The sequence below is a fragment of the Leuciscus leuciscus genome (genome assembly GCF_965113295.1).
Source record: "Leuciscus leuciscus genome assembly, chromosome: 20".
Taxonomy (NCBI): domain Eukaryota; kingdom Metazoa; phylum Chordata; class Actinopteri; order Cypriniformes; family Leuciscidae; genus Leuciscus; species Leuciscus leuciscus.
In genome coordinates, this window is record NC_138744.1 from 13,893,508 (window position 1) to 13,913,679 (window position 20,172).

Genomic DNA, 20,172 nt, shown 5'->3' on the forward strand with positions numbered 1-20,172 from the left:
AACTTTGGTAGCTTGAAGCTTGTCAACATCAGTTTCAAAGACACAATAAAATGCTCTTTAAAAGCACAGTTTTCTTTTCTGTTGAAGTATTTCCTAAATAAATAAATGTACATGAAATATTGATTTGAGCTGGAATTATTGTATTATGTGTGAAGAAAGAGACCACAGAGTGATATTAAACTGATGTTTGCCAGGGACAAAGGGTCAATTATACAGATTAGAAGGTATTCAAACTAAAATATTTAAGTATTCCAAAGAGCTCTTCAATATAGTGATAAGCAGCAGTATTACATTGAATAATTATTTTGCTAGCAAATGGAAGACATAATACAACACAGAGAATTCTGGCAACATAAATGGGCAACCTACATGAACCAAATTTCTGAACCAACCAATCTGCTATTTGCCAACTACTACTAAACTTTTTTACAAAAATTTTTGCTACAATTTTTGTTGTTATGTTAGTAACCCTGTTGTTTTAGTTACATCCCAAAATAGCATTTGACTCCAATGGGGCTAACAGATAGAGTCCAGTTTAGATTTGGTCTAAGACACTCAAAAAGTAAGCAAGGAGTCCAGAGAAGCAGGAGCAAAGGATGTGAAAACTATCAGCGTGTAACTCAAGAGAGATGAGATGGAGCTTTAATGTAGAAATGTAAAAAATCTCTACACAGCTATATAGTTACTAACTACCAGCCTACACACAGGAAAAATGAAGGGTGAATCATGGGCAGAAGTATGAGATGAGCCTTTGTTAGTCCTGAGGATTTTGATCCTGCAGCTCTAATCAGAATGAAAGACATCAATCCTGAAAGACTCAAGTCAAATACATTAAGCTATTGCTGGTCCAGGCCCATTGTGCTTTTACAGTAAATCAACTGGCCCTGTTCAGAGATGTGCATCTTTTCCCTACAGTAAATTGACAGGGTAACATTAGTACTGTGACATTGGCAATCTTGTAACTGTACTTTTTGTACAGTTTTTGTATTTTTTTTGCACAGCATTTCAAAGAATCAAAAATACTTAATAAAAAATTAAATAAAATCTGTGAACTGATTGTGCTGGATCTATATATAAAAACAAAAGTTTAAAGTAAAAGATTTTTTTAATTAAAAATAATGATAAGGAGTACTCCATCACTGCCAGAAAATTCCCTGAACAGAAAGGAAACAAATCATTGACAAAAAGAGTCTCCAGTGCGCACCCTCTCTCGGCACACACACAAACGCCGGATGAGGATAATGTACTGACCGTAAATGGCCTTAAGTGTAAGACCATGATTAATGCTCGCTGCCAATCTCATTTGCCTCCAGGTGGAAACCCTTATGAGAAACAAGCATTTCCTCATTTGAGTAAAGGGATAAAACATTGTAAACACTGTAATCCAGGGGGGTTTAAAAAGTCTTGCTCTCCTATAATAGAATAAAGCTGTAAGGCAAGCCATATGAGGAGTACCAATTTACGATTGTTAAGGAAGACATAAGGCATGAAGAATTAAAAAGGTGACAACAGCAATATGATAAAAAAAACACCAAGTAGCACTATTTCTATTGCTTATACTTTCAGTCCGAGGGTTAAATGAACCCCCATCTCCAATGAGATCAAATGCTGTGACAACTATATTGGATCTGACAGCAATGTCGCATGTGAGTAACAAGTGTTTTTACCATGTATCACTATTGCTTTGTCTGTTACAGATCGTTAGATATGTTTACAGTGTAGCGGCGCAGTCAATAGCGGCCCAGGCCATATCTAGGGGCAAACAATATTAGAGACTACCCCGAACAGCCTAGCAACCACATAGCAACACTCTGGAGGGCTGTGGGATCAGCAGTTATTTTACAGTTGTCACATCCATCATAAGGACAAGGTTTAACACGGAGTACTAAAATTACATGAACTGACATTCCCACTCAGACCCGAGACACACCTCACATTAGAAACCCTTCTGCCACGTGGGCTGAGGCCAGGACACACCCTTTTCTGCCTCTCATCATGCATCCCATACTCTCCTTCTTTTCTCTTCCAGAAGACGTCTAGAGCACTAAATCTATTAGCAAACACATTCTTGTGTTTTTGAGTCTTCACTCAATAACGAAATAAAAGAAAGCAAACTGCCAGACTTTTTCAGATAAGATGAAGAAAAAGTAGAAGAGTGCTGGAAGGAAGAAAGGAGATTATTTTCTTAACTCACCTTAGTGAAAAATACTGAGAGATGAGTCTCGCTGCCAAGGATCCAAATAGGGAATTTTGGAGATTTGAGGAAAGAGCCAACCTTTAAAAGCAGAAAAAAGAAAAAGCGGTTGAGCGCCAGTCTCCATACCAATGCCATGACGGCCTGGCCAGCTACATTCCAGAACCATCACGAACAGGTTGATTCACTGCGATAAGATGATTGGTAACACATAAGAATAGCCAACTACTAAATCATTTGGCTTATTTTGGACCTTCGTTATGGATTGGATAAAAATGTTTTGAAACCATTTTACACTATGCTAGAATGTTCATTATAACTGTATCAATGTTGAGTGTATTATAGGAACACAGAAACATGTAGTTAATGATCTACATCAGGGGTAGGGAACCTCCGGCCTCTTAAATCTCTTAAATCAAAATTATTGAATGTTTTTTTCTCTGATGTTTTATCACAAGCATGCACAGAATCAATTAATTTCATTCCACAATGTAAAGGTCAATGCAGTTTCATCCATTGCATTAAATGCAAGTTATGCTTTATCAATGTTATGACGCATGCAATGTATTGCAAGGCTGCATTTATTTGACAAATAATACAGTGAATACAGTAACCTATTTTAATCAAATTTAAAATGTAATTTATTTCGGTGATGGCAAAGCTGAATTTTCATCCATAACTCCAGTGTCACATGATCCCTCAGAAATTATTCTAATATGCTGATTTAGGTCTCAAGAAACATTTCTTATAATTAATGTTGAAAACAGTTTAATATTTTTGTGAAAACCATACTGCAGTTTTTCAGCATTAGAAAAGAAAAGAAAAGAACAGAAGTTCAAAAGAACAGCATTTATTTTAAATAGAAACCTTTTGTAACAATGTCTTTACTTCCAATTTTGATCAATTTAATGCATCTACCCTTGCTGAAAAAGTCATAATTTCTTACAAAAAAAACCCATCTTACTGAACTAGAACTTTTGAACGGTAGTACATGAAAGGCTCTTGATTTGAAAAAGGTTCCCCACCCCTGATATACATACAAAAACCATATCCACCAACGAAAACCAAATCAGCAGTTAAAAAAACAACTTCAGTTCAAAGTGTAACTCTGCCTATAGCTCCATCTCCAGCCATGCATTCAAACACTGAAAGCCCTCACACTCATCTCCCATCACTCAACAGGTGAATATCAGCAGCAGATTTGGGTGGGGGAGGCGATCCAGGGGTGTGCGGATTAAAAAGATCATGAATATTGTGATGGGGGCTCAGATGGTTCTAAATATGAGGCGATACATTCCTGCGTTCTTCTAATCCAAACACAACTCACTGCACATATCCTGAAGCTCTGCTTAGCACAGTGCCATTCAAAATAAAGCAACTTCTTAATTACTTTATCCACAGGTTAAAACAATAGGGCCATTCCAACAGGATGTGTGTGTGCCAGGTGTTGTTGGCTGAAATTTCAGATGTTACGGATTTAGAGGGCACCACATTAGCATTTAAAAAGATGTTAAGGCCCGGGTATACTTAATTTTCCACGTTTCACTCAGTCTCAAGCACAGTCGTGTCTACACAGTTTTGAAAGTATACTCAACCGTGGATGGACACATTCGACATGCACAGTACAATTGTTTTTTATACTCTACCAGACATCAGAGGGCAGCACTGAGTCGTGTCATTTACAAGACATTCGCTCGGAAAGAGAGAGGAAAAGTAGCAGATCCGCCATTGCATGCAAAGTTTAGAACCAAAACAAAAGATGGAGAACGATATGCTGATTTATTTACGGTTCTTTGAACAGCGTGTTGTTTTGCAACGATCTGTACGCACTCTTCTTTGACTACTGCACAATATATCACAACTGTGCATATTGTCACCTATTGGACTCTTCGGTCTCAACCGACTCTTTGGTCGGACGTCCAAAGTATACTTTTGCTTTAGGGAGACGGGAACCATTTACCTTCTGAAAAAAGAACTAGTACAACTGAATATTATCTAAATAATTGAAGGTCTCAGTCCAAGGGGGCTGGAGGATGACGTAGCATGATTGAATTAAGTTATTATTATTATTAAGTTATTTATAATTGTAGAAAAAAAAATAAAAATAAAAATAATAATATTAATAATAAAATCTTGGTAAAAACAACCTAAAACTAGAAAAGACAACAGACTTTCCCTTTTCCAATGCAGAACTTACATAATTGTTTTGTGTGTGAGAACAAACCCACAGAAATAGTTTCTTCCCCAATATAAAAATTCTTCATGCACCAAAACTGTGTAAAATATAGAGTGAAGAATGTCACAGTAAGTATTTTAGTAGGCTATTATGTTGCAATTACGCTACACAAAATCCCTGTGAGATATACAGCTAGAAAATAGCAAACCCACAAACAAACTGGGAGTTTTGGCATGGGCAATGTCTACCAATTTGGCATCAGATGATGTCTACAGTGAAACATCGCGATGGACGATGACATCGCGCAGGGGGGGAGGGAATGTTAACGTAACATTCTCATTTTCCACTAGATATTTTCCTCTACATCTCATCAGCAATTTCGATTTTGGCACGCTCTGCAGCAGCTGACCACTAAGGAGCAAAAGTACAGTGACGTGACATAACTGCCAGATTCAAACTGTGCTTTCACACTATGGCTGGCGCGGAGTCAAAGACGGACACGCTCAGCACTTGTCATATATCACAACTATTCAGTGTTTTTAACCACATAATGTTTATTTTAGGTTTCAGACATTTAAATACATATAATATAGAGCAAAACAATACATTTACAGTTTGTAAAATACACAATGGTGTCTATGGAAGCAGCAATAACAATCCATTCAAATATATTTGCTGACGTGTTTTATTCATATCAGATACACAGTGTAAGTAACTATAAAGTTTACTCTATTCTTCTCCCAGTTCACCGGCCACTTACTTTCATGTATTTCGGGAGAATTCAAGTGTTGTAATAATAAATCCAACAGACAGGAATCTCTGAACTACTGCCCAAACAAACATGGCAGCGCCCATCTCCCGTTACAGATCGATATCATTTAAAAAAGGTTTTTAAACGACAAAACAAACTCACTTACACGTATTTGAGAATCGGAATAGAAGATAGTTGATGACATGGTAAGCAAGTTTGTTAATATTTAGAAATAAAATCGCTACATCTGTCATACAGCGCTATTTTGGCTGTGGTGAATCACGTGCCAAGCATCACCATGGAAACATGGGGGGTGGGGTATCGCGATGCCGGCTCAACATCGTGATGTCTGTCAGCCATCGCAATGAACGATGGCATCGTCTATCGGCCCAACCCTAATGTGGACACTCCGCATCTTTCACACAACACGTGCCAAAATTGGTCTCAAGATTTATCAACACTGCTAGTGTGATAGTGGAAACATCATCTATAGCACATGAATTATACTGTAAGCTCCTGTGAGGGTGTGTATGAGTAGATACCCACCTTGCAATAGCGCAGTGACTCCATTAGTGTGAGGAAGCCAACAGAGGCCTGCTGATGGATGCCATGAAGCTCTAGAGAACAACAACAACAAAAAAAAGATTACTTCCTCTGTCACCTGTACAAAAATAACAGTCTAACATAAAACACTAAAACCTAATGACCGTAGCAATTCTATAACTGTTATTCTATCAGCAGGCTTATGTTAAGTGTGCTAAACCTTGAGCAAATCATTTGATAATGCTGCCACCAAGTGGGCTGCAACAGCAGAACAACTGATTACCTACTTTGAATCGAGTTATTTAGAATGAGTCATTTTTTAATGCATTTAAAAACAGCATGTCAACAGATTATTATTCAGCAAAAATATGTAGCATACTCATTCCAGAACATTCTCTATCACCGTCCCACACGTTAGACACGGCATGACCTGTGACCAGCAGGTTGATTAGACTTTGGCTAAAAGTATAGAAAGAAAGACCATGAAACAGTCAGCATTCACTAGTATAAATATACAATAACTATACTTAAATACATTAAAATTAAGACTTTTAGAGTTTAAATGTGCTTATATAGGGCTAAAGACCAGCATTATCCTATGGCAACGTAAGATCAATCTACAAGGTTACACTGCAATAAAAACAGCAGCCTAACAGTCTAAGCAATGATAATATAAAAACCTTGATCTCTCAGCATGCATTTTACCTGCCATGGCCATACACAGGGTCAATCAGAGGTTCAGAGGTGTCTTCGATCTCATTCTTTATGTTCTCAATCCCCTTCAAAAAAGTTAGAAGTTACAGCATAAGTAAAATCACACACACATAATGGATGAACATACTGTAGCTAGCTAGCGAATAATAGTTAGCTGGGCAAAATTTCTCATGTACTCTACAAAAGTTTGGAGTCAGCAAGATTTATTTTATTCAGAAAGGATGCATTCAATTGATCTAAAGAGACAGTAAAGACATTAGTAATGTTACAAAACTTTTTAATCAAAGTATCCTGAAATGTATGCCGGGTTTCACAACAATATAGAACAGCACAACTGTTTTCAACATTGATATCAATGAGCATTATTTCTTGAGCAACAAATAAGCATTAGAATGACTTCTGAAGAATCATGTGACTGAAGACTGGAGTAATGATGCTGAAAATCAGCTTTGTCATCAAAATAATAATTTACATTTTGAAATATATTAAGATAAAAACAGCTATTTTAAATTGTAAAAATATTTCACAAAATTGAATTTTTTTTTAAATAATCAAATAAATGCAGCCTTGTTGAGCATAAGAAAATTCTTTCAAAAACATTTTAAAAATACAGGCCCCAATGTTAGTGTAGATGAGAAAGGTTTACCATGCAAGCTCATTCTCCTGTGTTTCAATGGAACAAACAAATTCAGACCTTTTAGGGGTGGGGAAATGTAAAGTTATACCTTTGTAAGTATGACAGAGTACAGGAAAAGCAGAACTCCGAATTTGTTCTTCCAGGTGTCGTACAGTGACAACACAGCCTCTCTCAGCTCCGCAACAGTCCTGAGAGTCCTCTTCCTGAGGAAGGAGTAACCACAATGTGACTGTAAACTGGGGAAGATCCTTACTGTAGGTATAATGTCATGAGTTACAGACCAATTTAGACTGAAGCTTTATTTTAAGCTGAGCCCGATTTCTTTTAAGTAATCTACCAGTGATTTGTATATTTGTAGTACAAGGAAAAGACATGAGAAAAGTAGGGATTAGTGTTGTTTTTGGCGGCCTGTTTTACTTTTAGTTTTAGTCTAGTCTTTGTGTCAAGCTGTCGTTTTAGTTTTTATTAGTTTTAGTCACGTTCATACTCTTTTTAGTCTAGTCTAGTTTTAGTCGACGAAAACTGATGACATTTTAGTCTAGTTTTAGTCGACGAAAACTGATGACATTTTAGTCTAGTTTTAGTCAATGAAAATTGTATTTTATTTAGTAATGCAATTCTATTTAACCCAGTCAATATAGTATTTCAAACAAGGTTATCTTATTATATTTAGGGCTGTGTCGGTGGCAGTTTGTTGGTAATGGACCAACTACCAGCGGTGGTTGGGGGGGTTGTTTAAAAAAATAAAAAATAAAAACTCGTTTTATATTTCCACACAAAGACGCGTGATATAGCCTACCACAATGCGCTTTGAGAGGGATGTGGGACACGAGCAGGAAAGAGTCCATCGATCTCTTTTCTGATATCTTCATGTTTTCAACTTGATGTAAAATGGTCTGAAAAGCGAATTTTATCCTCCACAAGGGCGAGATATTTAAGCTGTTTGAGATTGCGCTGCCAGAGAAAGTGAAACAAAAAAAAAAAATCACCCGCGCGTGTGAAACGCGCTTTACAACTAAACTTGACGCGCCTTACCATGTCTATAACAAGCACAAACTGTAGAATTTGACATGCAAGTACAAATGTAGGCTATCTGTCCTACAGCATTTTCTACTTTACCACAGTAAAGAATACGAATATAATAGGCCTTATTAAAAGCGAACCAATGAAGAAACGTTTATAATCCCCTTAGAAAATGGGTGAGACGTGAGTGAAGATTTGGGAAAAGAAAGAGATTCCATGCAGGGATGAGTCACGTTTTTTGAATATTCGATTAGTTTATTTAATTATAGAATATCGAATAGGTTGTGAGATTATTCTTTAAAATAAACTCCATGTTTTCTGTGCTGATGCGGTGGTGACGCGTTCATGTAACCAGAGGGTGACGATTATGAATGTGTCAAATATATCAATGAGACATTTTAATGGAATAACTAATGGAATAATATTGTTAAATTTGCTGATAATCGGGTGACCAGATCGCAAACCAGAATTTAAAGCCGACAAAGCTATGGGTTCACGCCATAGACAGTAGCTATATAAACGGGTTCACGCACAACTCTCTCATTCGTCGTGACGTTATAACATTTCGTCTAGTCTCGTTTTGGTCAACGAAAATGAAGAGACATTTTAGCATAGTTTTTATTTTGTTAAACCACATTTAGTCTCGTTTTTATTCGTCAACGATATTGCATTATACATTTATTTTAGTCATCGTCACATGACCAGCATTTACGTTGCGTCTCGTCTCGTTTTCGTCAGGTGATAAAGGTTCGTTGACGACAATATTTCGTCATAATTTTCGTTGACGAAAGCAACACTAGTAGGGATGCACCGAAATGAAAATTCTTGGCCGAAGCCGAATAATGAAACGCTTGGCCGAAGGCCGAACGCGGTGTTTAGCATTTTTTCCATTTATTTGGCCAATTTTTTCACCATTGCATTAATTAAATAGTAAAAATTAGCTTTTTACCATTTTGATAATAATAATCTAATTACAAAAATACAATTTAAAAATATTTAAACACTGAACTTTTTTTTTTTACATTCCAGGAGATATTATACAAACAAAGCACAATATAACTTAAAATAAATAAATTAGTAAAATAAAACAAATATTTGTATTTGGCCATCTTTGAAGCCCCCCTTCTTGAATAGCCTATGTAAAGGCCTATAACTGACTGCTGAAATAATGTAATTCTGTATGCCTACAAAAAAAGTGCATTGAAAAGTGCAAAAACAAATTAATAAAATTCGAGAGGGTTATTGCTCCTGGAGGTGGGGACTTCTGAGAGATAACCATCTAACTGTTGAGCTTGTCCTCGGTCTTGCAAATGGGTTATTCTCTTGGAAGATCTCATCGAACATGTCAGACAGCGAGACTGTGCACGGCTCATCTGTAGTACAAGCCCGTTTTCTCTCTGCGGTGTTTTCATTTCCTGCGCTGTGCATCACCTGACCGTCTCCATCACCTAGCGGCTTTCCCAAATCCAACTCGGCCTGGATCATTTCTCCACACCGCCGACATGTTTGCTGCATTTTTAAAGCGCACGCCTCTCACTCTACGCTGGTTACTATTTGATTGCGTCATCAAAAACGTCATTGTTCAGCTAAATTTATCCGGTCTTTTTATTAATTTGGCCGACACCGAAAGTGTTATTTTTGGCCGAATAATTTCGGTTGCCGAACATTCGGTGCATCCCTAGAGAAAAGAGAAACAAAAGTGATGCTGTGTGAAAAGAGAGTTTGTGCACTTACTGGATGACGCTGTGAAACCTCTCAAAGCCAAGCTCCTCAGCAGCCAAAGCAGCTAAACACACACCATGCAAAAACACAAATGCATTTAACAAGACACAACAATCCAAAGAAATGATTTGTAAGATCACTGTACACTGGTAATGAGAATAGACAACTCATCAAGTTTAAACCAGCATGCTGTGTATAATAAACCAGCATGCTGTGTATAATAAACCAAACATTAGGGATCATTGTTAGGTATTATACAGACACTGGCATGTAGTCTTGTTCAGTATCTGTACAACATCCAGTTACAAATTCTCTTACTTGGTGTGTCAGTAGTTTGGCTGGACTCGGGCTCTGGGTGGCTGTCTGTGATGTCACTGCTGTCTGTGGTTTTATCACGAGGCCAGGTGGCCAGGTGAAATGCCTGTGTCTTCTTGAGGGACGCTGACTCCAGAATCTCACTGAGGGTGGAGCACAGGACCGTCCGCTGCTCTTCCTCTGTAGGGGTACATCAAGCCATGTATCTGATTTCTAAGCTGCAATAAAGATGTTGCACTGACTGACACCAGACACGAGCAGCGCAACACAATGTGACAAAAGCAGATAGAACCTATTATCATCAGTGATGCTGTCTACACAGGATGCAGCACAATGCAACATGACAAATTCCAGAAGGTAAACTGATGCCCGTTCTATTTCTTCATACTTGGCCCTGTCCCAAATGGCACCCTAAACACTTGCGGTCTTCCAACCAGTCTACACTTTTGTGACATAACACCGCTTTGACAGTCGTGAAGAAGTCTGCTGCGGAGCTCGCTTCAGTGCAGGCTCGGCAATAGTGTGCATTCTGACCGCAAGAAGATGCATAATAGAGCCCCCTACCGCATAACAGTGAAAACTCAGAAAGCTGGTAAATTCCAAAATCCAGGGAAAGTGTTAAACTGGCAAGGGCTTAAAGGGATAGTTCACTTTGAAATTAATTTTTGGTATGTTTTAGCTTACCTCAAGGGCATCCAAGATGTAGGTGTCTTTTTTTCCACAGCAGTTTCAATTTTGATATTTTTAGGTCAAACCGTTCTTGTCTGTGTCAGTCATATAATGCAGGTCTATGGTCATTATCTCAAAACACAAGCACAGAGTCCAAATTAAAACAATTCCCCGTCGTCCAAATTAAACAATTCCCCATCGTAAGTACACATTGATGGCCTAAGACACGAAACGAGCGGTTTGTGTGAGAAAACAAACAGTATTTATATCGTTTTTACCACTTATACACAGCCATGTCCAAGTGATCTGATCTGACGTGTACGCAGACTGGTGCATAGATATATACACTAGATGTCGCCTTAAAGACATTTGTTCCAATGAGCTGCCGTAGACAAGGCGACATCTGGTGTGTATATATCTATGCACCAGTCTGCGCACACGTCAGATCAGAGCACTTGGACATGGCTGTGTATAAGTGGTAAAAACGATATAAATACTGTTCGTTTTCTCACACAAACCGCTCGTTTCGTGTCTTAGGCCATCAATGTGTACTTACAATGGGGAATTGTTTAATTTGGACGACGGGGAATTGTTTTAATTTGGACTCTGTGCATGCTCTTTGAGACAGTGACCATAGACCTGCATTATATGACTGACAGACAAGAACGGTTTGACCTAAAAATATCAAAATTGAAACTACTGCGGAAAAAAAGACACCTACATCTTGGATGCCCTTGAGGTAAGCTAAAACATACCAAAAATTACATGTGCAAATGATCAATGTTAGTGACGATGCAGCACTGGCCCGATCGGGTAAGTGACAGTTCCGTCAGCTGCCCCAAGTGTTGTTTACGCTGGCCCCTGGCCATTGGGCACTCCTTATTTTCAAGCCCTGCTTCTATAATATAAACTGTCAGCCTAATATATTGGACAAACATGAAAATGAAAGTGTAATTTACTAGGATAAGACTGTTCTTTTCTTCATTTATGACAGCATTCCAAGCAGGATACAAAATGTACACAACATACTAATGAGAGCAACAGCTAAGAATGTGAAATATGATCAACACAAAGGGAGTGAGGAGACGACGGGGGGAGAAAAAAAAAATTACTTTAGCTATAAAACAAAAAGGACAAAGTCTCTCACTTTAAAGTTCTTCCTTTAAAAGTGGTCTATAAAATAGGACAAAATAAAACTAATATTATGGATAATTGGTAATACAAGGTTTTTAGAACACTAATTTTATAGAGTGGTGCAGGTATGACATCAGAACCTGGAAGACTAATTCTAAGATTTTTTATGGGTTTTTTCAAATTATGTGTAAAATAAAGCATGTGGCAAACATAACGTGACTATGCTTTGACGTTTTGTTCTACAATATAAATTACACACACCCAGAGCAAAAACGAAAATTGAAACAGTTATGTTCATTTTTGAAGTTACTAGATGAGACAGCTTAGGGTGCGAGTGTGTGCAGTGTACATTGTAGAACAAAACGTCAAAGTTTCGACATGTTATGTTTACCACAGGCTTTATTTTATTCACAAATTGAAAAACCCCATTAGAAAACCCCAAAGGAAAATCTCAAAGGAACCAGCGGCGAATTAGACTTCCGGATTATGACATCATACCTGAACCACTCTATCTAAAGACGTTGTAGTGAATCACCACTTTCTACACTTTTAGGCAGACAGTAAGACTACAATACAGATATGTGCCTGTTATAAGATTCAGGATGATGTCTTGCACTTTTATGCCATCATATTTCCAAAATGCACTTGTAACAATGCATTCATTTATGTATTGGCCATGGTATTGGCACAGTCTAAATATCAAATTATAGTTGTCTTTTGTGTAGTCTGCATAATAACTTATATCAAGCAGAATCCAATAAAAATAAGTAACTATTGACATATTGCAACAAAACTCACATTATATTTATTGTTCATGTATTATTACATGGTCTTTTTCAATAACAGAAAAGAATACACTACAATGACTTATGTTCAGAACCTGAAACAGGATTTAGAGTAGGCTGAGATTATCACCCCATCCTAAAAACGGTTTGAGATGCTCTCAAGGGCCTGGTTTGGGTACCCAAAAGTGGAAACAAGGTGGAATTCTCTTTAAAATAATGCACAGCAAACCTGAAATATCTTTCCAGTTTGAGCCTTCAGTGTTAAACAGAACGTTCTTCAACAGGAAAGCCTGAGGAATAGCAAACAAAACACACAAATCATTAGGGTTCCACTTAACCAGCCAATAGGAACAATCTGACAAAATAGCATGTCAACACCACAGTATTACAAACAGAGTTAGAGAATAGGGTAGGACATCATACGCAAATCAAGCAGCATTTGTGATAGAAATGGACTGTCAGTGCAAGACTAAAGTCTGGAATATACAACAATGACTTAGCCTAATAACTTAACAAATTTTAAAACACTAGGCATTACACTTGTCGACTTTGTAGGGCTGTAACGATACGCGATATAAAACCGAAATCGCGATACTCAGAGCCATGAACCTGTGTTGCGGTGTGAGAAGGCAGAATCGCGACACACCCCTTCCAACTCCTAGAGTTATCCTTCCCGTCCAGATCTAATGCTACCACATCTTCAAATTACTATTAGTATTATTTGAAGTTAACATTATAAAATACGTATACCTACACCACAAAACTAGTTGAGGATAAATTATTTAAAATTGGGCAATTCCAGCATTATGGACGTGACATTTGCAGTAAAAACTTGAAATATAAATTCTCAGAAAATACATTTAATACCAATATATTGAAACTTCTGTTTATATATCCATACTCCCTTAATAAAGGAGTCCAGACATTGGAAAAATATAAGTCCACACATGCATTTTATATTTAATATGAATTTCCGTAACAGACGTGACACAAATGTTTAACTTTTAGGTGGCAAAATATTTTTTTGTCATTCTATGAATTACACTGCGCAAACCAAAAGTAATACTACCCACCGGATGAAGAAGGGTTGGCTCTCCACAGAACGTAATATATTTATTTTATTTTATTTTTCGTGTTCACATTTATGAGGAAAAACAATGTTCCGGACGTGTCAGTTCTCAGTTACGTACGTGAGCTCTCTGAAAGCGGCACTAAAAGACTGCTTTAAAACTTTCACAGAGACCTCAAACAGAAAGCACAAAGCCTTTCTTTAAAGTGAATTTAATTTTGTATTAATTGTATGTTCATTTTAATCAATGTTTCATCAACCAATCACCATGATTTAATAAATAAGAAATAAATATAGCAGACAATAGATAATCACGACACGGAGGCGCCGGCGCGTGAACTGGAGCTCGTCTCATAAATGAACCGAAACTCAGCATTCTTGCCTCACAAACCTGAGAAATATATCAATTGCCAACAGAAAGCTTGAAATCTCAACTTTTAAACAGAACAATTCAAAACGAAACAAAACTATGTAGTCCGTATGAAATGGTCATTTCTCTATGGCGCGTTCACTACTGCGAAGATTGTGAGTCAGCATCGTCAACTTCATCTTTGCAGCCGACACAGAAAATACTTGTTTATTAATAAACAATTAAAATGTCTCCTTGCTATATTTTACATATTCATAATCATTACTTTTGCCGGTTCTTTGTGACAGCTTTTAGGTGCTTTATTGGCAGTGCCACCCACATGTTACATGAATGTTACAGCTTTGGCTATTTATTTATTTTACTTAGGTATTAATATCTTCTTTTGTGTTCAAAAGAAGAAAGTAACTCATACAGGTTAGGAACAACTTGAGGGTGAGTAAGTAATGGTATAATTTAAATTTTTGGGTGAACTATCCCTTTAATAAGGTAAACATGTGCTGGCAGACATTCATTCTTCCAAAGGTAGGCTATTCCTTCATTGGGTGTTTTAATGATAGCGGTGGAGAATGCTTGTAAGATGTCAGTTCAAAATTGTTCAGCATGGTTGCAGTTGAACCAGATTTTTTTGTAATTTGTCACCAACCTGTATACTGCATCATTACAATGCAGCTTTTATGTTTGGACTATACAAAGCCATGGGTGTTGACGATTCATTATTGAACATCATCATAATCTATGACTAAAAATAAGGTTTGAGAGAAAGTTGAATACCTGTACAGGTGCAATGACAGCACATGGTCCGCCTTCAAACTGCTCCAGTGCAGAGCGCTCAGCTTCAGTGAACACAAAGCCTGTGGAAAGAAATGCAGTGAACACAAAACTTAGTCAATGTCACAAGTCTCAGTTAAGCAATTCATCACAATTCAACTGGGCAAGCAGTCAAGGTGAAGTAATATGGACTTGGCATAGGTCGTCTTTGCTGACAACTACAGAATTTTTTACAACACAAGTTAATGGATGTATATATCCTTGAAAATGAGATTCAACCTCCATAATGAGAGTCAGCATTCAGGCTGGATTAACAACATGACTTTTGCTCAGATTTTTTAGCTTGCCTTTCAGACTATGATTCCATCCGGAAAAACTAGAAAAGCCTGGATAAGTGTGATCCTCAGTAATTTACTGTATTATGTTTAGTTTTACTTTATAACCTTTTACAAAGTCGGCATGTGTATGATGCCTTTTGTTTTAAAATCTGTTCTGATCGCTTAACGTTACCTTGAGACCACCTGCGGAAGAGGGATGCAGGCACTCCTCCGCCACTGGGTCTGCCCCACACCAGATCCACTACTTCTTTACTCGTATCTGACATTTCGTCTCTTGATCTTCGTTGATAAGTACTCAAAACCAAGCATCAAGACCAATGGAGATCCTTGTGACAGCTAACCACTGTAGTGCACGCGACGTGGCTAGCACACTCGTCCTGGCCTGCTTTTGTGTTCCGCTGAATCTGAAAGATTTTTGCTTTGGTGGCATTGGCCACAGATGCGCTACTGGTGCGTAAACTGTCCCGCGAGGGACGAATTATCGAACGCTCGCGCCTAAAATCGTGAAAGAACGTTGGATTTTGAATACGCAGCCTCTATAGCGACAACACACCACAACCGCTCTGTTAACCTCATAAGGGTTTAATTTGTGTATGAAATTAATGTTATCTTACGTCTTATCCAGTATTCGCTTCCTTAATTCAAGGTTTCTGTTTCTGTCTGTTTAACTAGACAGGCCTGGTATGTCCTCACTGAAGTAACTCACTCCCATACGGTCTGTGGCTTGCTAACTTACATTACCTAAACGTAAAAAAAAAAAAAAACGTTTAGTTCGTTCCTCCGACCGCTTTTTTTAAGAGTAGCCAACGACTGTCAACTCCACTCGCGAACACCGCGAGAAAATACTGAGGATTTCAATGTAAACTGCTCGCTGTGGTAACTGAGTGCTCTATGATCCATTCAGTTTATTTACTACGTTCCTCCACCTCAAGTTCGACTTTGTGAGAGATTGGTTCAAATCGAGAAGGTTCTGGTGACGTTGAGCGAGAAAAAGATTTGATTGGCTGTTCCGTCGATCGATCACACAGCAACGAAGTGACGTCTTGTTTTGCCCGCCTACAAAACGGAGGCTGAGCTTGAATATACAGTAATCTTGGCTAAGCAATGTTACATAAGAAAGAGATTTGGCAGCCATAAATTCTTAAAATACCAACAGTGGAGTAGGCGCACCCACAGAGGCTATAGTGATTTCTTGCCGACTTCTAAGCCTATAAAGTGTGCAGTGAATAATAGATGGTCCGAAAATTATGTTTCCTCCCCTAGATAATATAACACCTATACATTGTAAATATACATGAACACTGCATATTTACATATATAGCCCTCTGGCAAAATGTTGCTTTGGGGGTAACTACTATGGGATTCATTTACGTGTATAAATGAACAATAACTTAATAAGTAAAAAAGAAAAAAGACTGGTGGTAATTCAAATCTCTCTTTTAAAAAACTTTTTTTTTTTTGACGTGCTGCAATTTTTCACTCATTCAAAAACTGTTAGCGTGTAAACGTATACCATATACATATTACACCAATACTTAGTTTAACAACATTTCTCTTTGCTCTTTGCAGGTATGAAACATACCTGGCTTAAACATACCTCGCCTATTATTTTCTAAACTTTGTATTTATTTATTTTAGTAATGTGGCCCATTTTGTTCTGAAATGTGCGTTGAGAAGAGAATCAGTTTCGTGGGAAACAAAATCAAACGAAACATCTGCGCTTCAGCGACAGACGCTTCAGAAATCATTGGAGACTTTTATTTTGTTAAAGATGTAACAGGAAGTCAATCCAACTCTTTCACGTTGTAGCCCATGCGTATTTTCACGCAGGCAAGTGGACGCTCCTCCAAGTGGAGAAGTCTTTTTCTCTACATTCAAAGTAACATAAATACACCGTTTTTTATCTAACAACAATGGGCGGACAAGCAAAAACTAAAAAGAAAAGCAAAGCTAAAAGAAAAGACACCAAACCAAATGGAGGTATGTCAGTTTTAGCAATCAGTAATGTTAAACTATCTGGCATTGCTGTTAAACGAAAAAATATTACTTTAATACATATTATTTAAAATCCCACATCAATTAAACCAATTTCTTGGTATATAGACTGGACATGATAGTCACCTCTGCTGGTTTTGACAATAACGGTTTGATGTAAACATGACGTGTTTCATGTGCCATGTGGCGTTTATTGTGATTTTTGTTTTTGGAAGAAAAAAATAGTGTTGACAAACTTGTCATAACTGTATTTAAGCTGTAATCATTTACATTAAACTAATTTTGTAGCCATATCCTGTCCTCAAAAGGTTTGATTTGGTTGTTACTAACTGATTTTTTAAAAAATTAATTGTATGCTCAGGTGCCTTGATGTCACCACAGGAAAGAATGAAAGCAAAGATGCAGGAAAGGGCCAAAAAGAAAACAGCTGAAAAATATACTGTCGATCAATTATTGGAAAAGGTAACATTTTGCCATATAATGGATTTTAATGGAAATTAAATATTAGATCTTGTTTTCAGATTTCACTAGTGTACTTTCTCCGTCCTTCTCAGACTGAAGAGTGTATAGACAACTTTGACTTTGACATGGCCGGTCTGTACTGTCAGCGAGCGCTGGATATTGAACCAACCAACCTGACCATCCTGGACATGCTGGGGAACATCTGCGCCGAGCTAGGAGATGTAGAGAAAGCTAAACAGATATCCTTTACACATACTGTGCTACCACAATTCAATGATCTTTGATTATGAAATCACTTGAATACTGTTGTGTATATATGCCACCTGTACTGTCCACATGAAGCTTCTAGCCTTGTTTTTCCATTTGTTAAAGAGGGTTTGAGCGTATTTGTGTGTTATGGTCCTTGACAGCGGTGTGCGTGTATCTGAAGGCGGTGGAGCTCAGTCCAGATGAGGGCCACAGTAAGTACATGTACCTGGGGCAGATTCATGCAGGCATGGAGGCTGTACAGTACTTCAGTAAAGGAACTGAGGTCATGCTCAACACCATGGACAAACACACCAATGAGGCAAGACAATGCTGATATACAGTTCATGCATTTTAAATGAATTTTTGATTCACTTGATGGGTTTCCTTTACACATTTATATACATTGTCTTTCAAAACTTTGAGATTAGTAATTTGGAAGTAGTTAATACTTTTATTCTGCAAGGAGGCATAACATTGATAAAAAGTGACAGTAAAGAAAAAAAGTTTTAAAAAAATGCTGTTGTTTTGATCTTTCTATTCATCAAAGAATCCTTAAAAAATGTATCACATTTTCCAAAAAATAATAAGTAATAAAAAAACGACTTTTTAAAAAATGTTTCTTGAGCAACAAATCAGCATATTAGAATGTTTTTGAAGGATCATGTGACGCTGAAGACTGGAGTAATGATGATGAAAATTCAGATTCGCCATCACAGGAATAAATTACATTTTAAAATATATTAAGATAGAAAACTGTTATTTTAAATTGTAATAACATTTCACAATATTACTGTTTTACCTATATTTATGATAAAGTAAATGGAACGTTGGTTAGCATAAGAGACTCCTTTCAAAAACATTAAAAACTCCTACCAACCCCAAACTTTTGAACAGTAGTGTACATGCTATTAGCCAATGCTTTCTTTCCAAAGGAAATTGCAGGTAAATCCAAGTAAAATGTAAATGAGACTAGGGATGATTTTCGCATAGGGAAGTTGTCTCCGGGGCCATACTGTATGTTTGTAAATGAGTATTCTGAGTATTTTAACTCAGTGTATCCAATTATACAAGTACTTGTTTTTGTTCATTTCAAACAAATAGTTAATAGGTGCTGAAAAATTAACCTACCCTGAAAAACATTTACTGAGAGAGCAAACAGTGTGTCAACTAGCCCCGGTCTACCCTATATTGTGAAGTGTGTGATGACCCACAGTAAAGCAGGTACCTAATACTACACGGGAAATACTAAGGCTAAACCTAAAGTGCTGGTCTAAAGTTGCACACACAGTTCTAGTTTAGTAAATATAATGGACAAGTACTAAGATGAGTCATAGCAACAATAAACCACATATATTTTTAAGAAAATACAGTATGCGTACAGTTGTAGCAGGTTAACAGAAGATGTGATTGTGTGTGTTTTAACGTTCCACAGAACCCTGAAATGGAGAATGACTAGCTGAGACCAGAATTTTACTCTCTAAGATACAAAGGAATTGTCATGTTGTTTTTGAGCTCCCAGAGCTTTAGCTAATGTATAATGGATGCATTCCAGCATTATTGTGCGTTTTGGTTGGACAGCACTTTCTTTGCATTGATTAAGTTAGTTGCTGAATCAGAGTAGTTCTTTCGAGGACAGAATAAGCCCTAATGTAGTAGCAGGAAGCATTTAGTCATGCTGAGCCAGTCTCATCGCAGGCCTTTGTGTGACGTTTGTGTCTGTCTAGGCAGGGCAGGTAAGGGCAATTCCACGCAAAACTGTCACATCCATAACGCCAACTAAATACCATGGCATTGTGTTGGCGTTATGGATGTGAGTTTTGCGTGGAATTGCCCGTAAACGGAATATACAGAAGAACAGATGTGTGTTGTTCCTGTAGGTGGAGAGCTATTGAAAACCACTTGGTCACAGACATTGTTTTACATCAAAGCAAACTGCAATCAGTTGAAATGACCACACAGGCTGTTCTTGTTGTGCATACATTACTGTGTATTGGATTTAAATGCTGTGAACAATGCTCTGAGCTTTGTGGCCCCATGGGTGAGACATGCATCCTCAGTGGTCTAAATGATTTGTCAAAAGAAAGCAGCTATTGGATTTCTTTAGGGTTAAATGTGCAGTTAAATTTTTCTGCACTAGAGGGCAGTCAAACGTAAGCAGAAAAACAGAGAATTCACAGTGATTTCATTCTTTTCACGTTTATTTGAATAGCGCGTTTCACAATACACATCATTTCAAAGCAGCTTTACAGAAAGTGCAT

The 20,172-nt window shown here is 37.5% G+C and overlaps 2 protein-coding genes across 2 annotated transcripts in view; one reads left to right on the forward strand and one right to left on the reverse strand.

Annotated features, from left to right (window-relative positions):
- The window catches only part of mindy3 (MINDY lysine 48 deubiquitinase 3), a 43,546-nt gene extending 27,388 nt beyond the window's left edge, over window positions 1-16,158 (reverse strand). The window contains exons 1-10 of the mRNA XM_082148757.1: window positions 15,381-16,158; window positions 14,874-14,953; window positions 12,893-12,953; window positions 10,079-10,255; window positions 9,773-9,824; window positions 7,104-7,218; window positions 6,370-6,443; window positions 6,044-6,123; window positions 5,668-5,738; window positions 2,195-2,275 (exon numbers count right to left, since the gene is read on the reverse strand). Coding sequence (XP_082004883.1) covers window positions 2,195-2,275; window positions 5,668-5,738; window positions 6,044-6,123; window positions 6,370-6,443; window positions 7,104-7,218; window positions 9,773-9,824; window positions 10,079-10,255; window positions 12,893-12,953; window positions 14,874-14,953; window positions 15,381-15,474 — 885 coding nt within the window. The 5' untranslated portion in view covers window positions 15,475-16,158. The remainder of the gene's footprint in view (window positions 1-2,194; window positions 2,276-5,667; window positions 5,739-6,043; window positions 6,124-6,369; window positions 6,444-7,103; window positions 7,219-9,772; window positions 9,825-10,078; window positions 10,256-12,892; window positions 12,954-14,873; window positions 14,954-15,380) is intronic.
- An 844-nt stretch (window positions 16,159-17,002) lies between these two features.
- LOC309483113 (uncharacterized protein) overlaps window positions 17,003-20,172 on the forward strand; it is a 95,691-nt gene continuing 92,521 nt past the window's right edge. Inside the window, exons 1-4 of the mRNA XM_082148758.1 lie at window positions 17,003-17,188; window positions 17,565-17,665; window positions 17,758-17,904; window positions 18,084-18,233. Coding sequence (XP_082004884.1) covers window positions 17,122-17,188; window positions 17,565-17,665; window positions 17,758-17,904; window positions 18,084-18,233 — 465 coding nt within the window. The 5' untranslated portion in view covers window positions 17,003-17,121. The remainder of the gene's footprint in view (window positions 17,189-17,564; window positions 17,666-17,757; window positions 17,905-18,083; window positions 18,234-20,172) is intronic.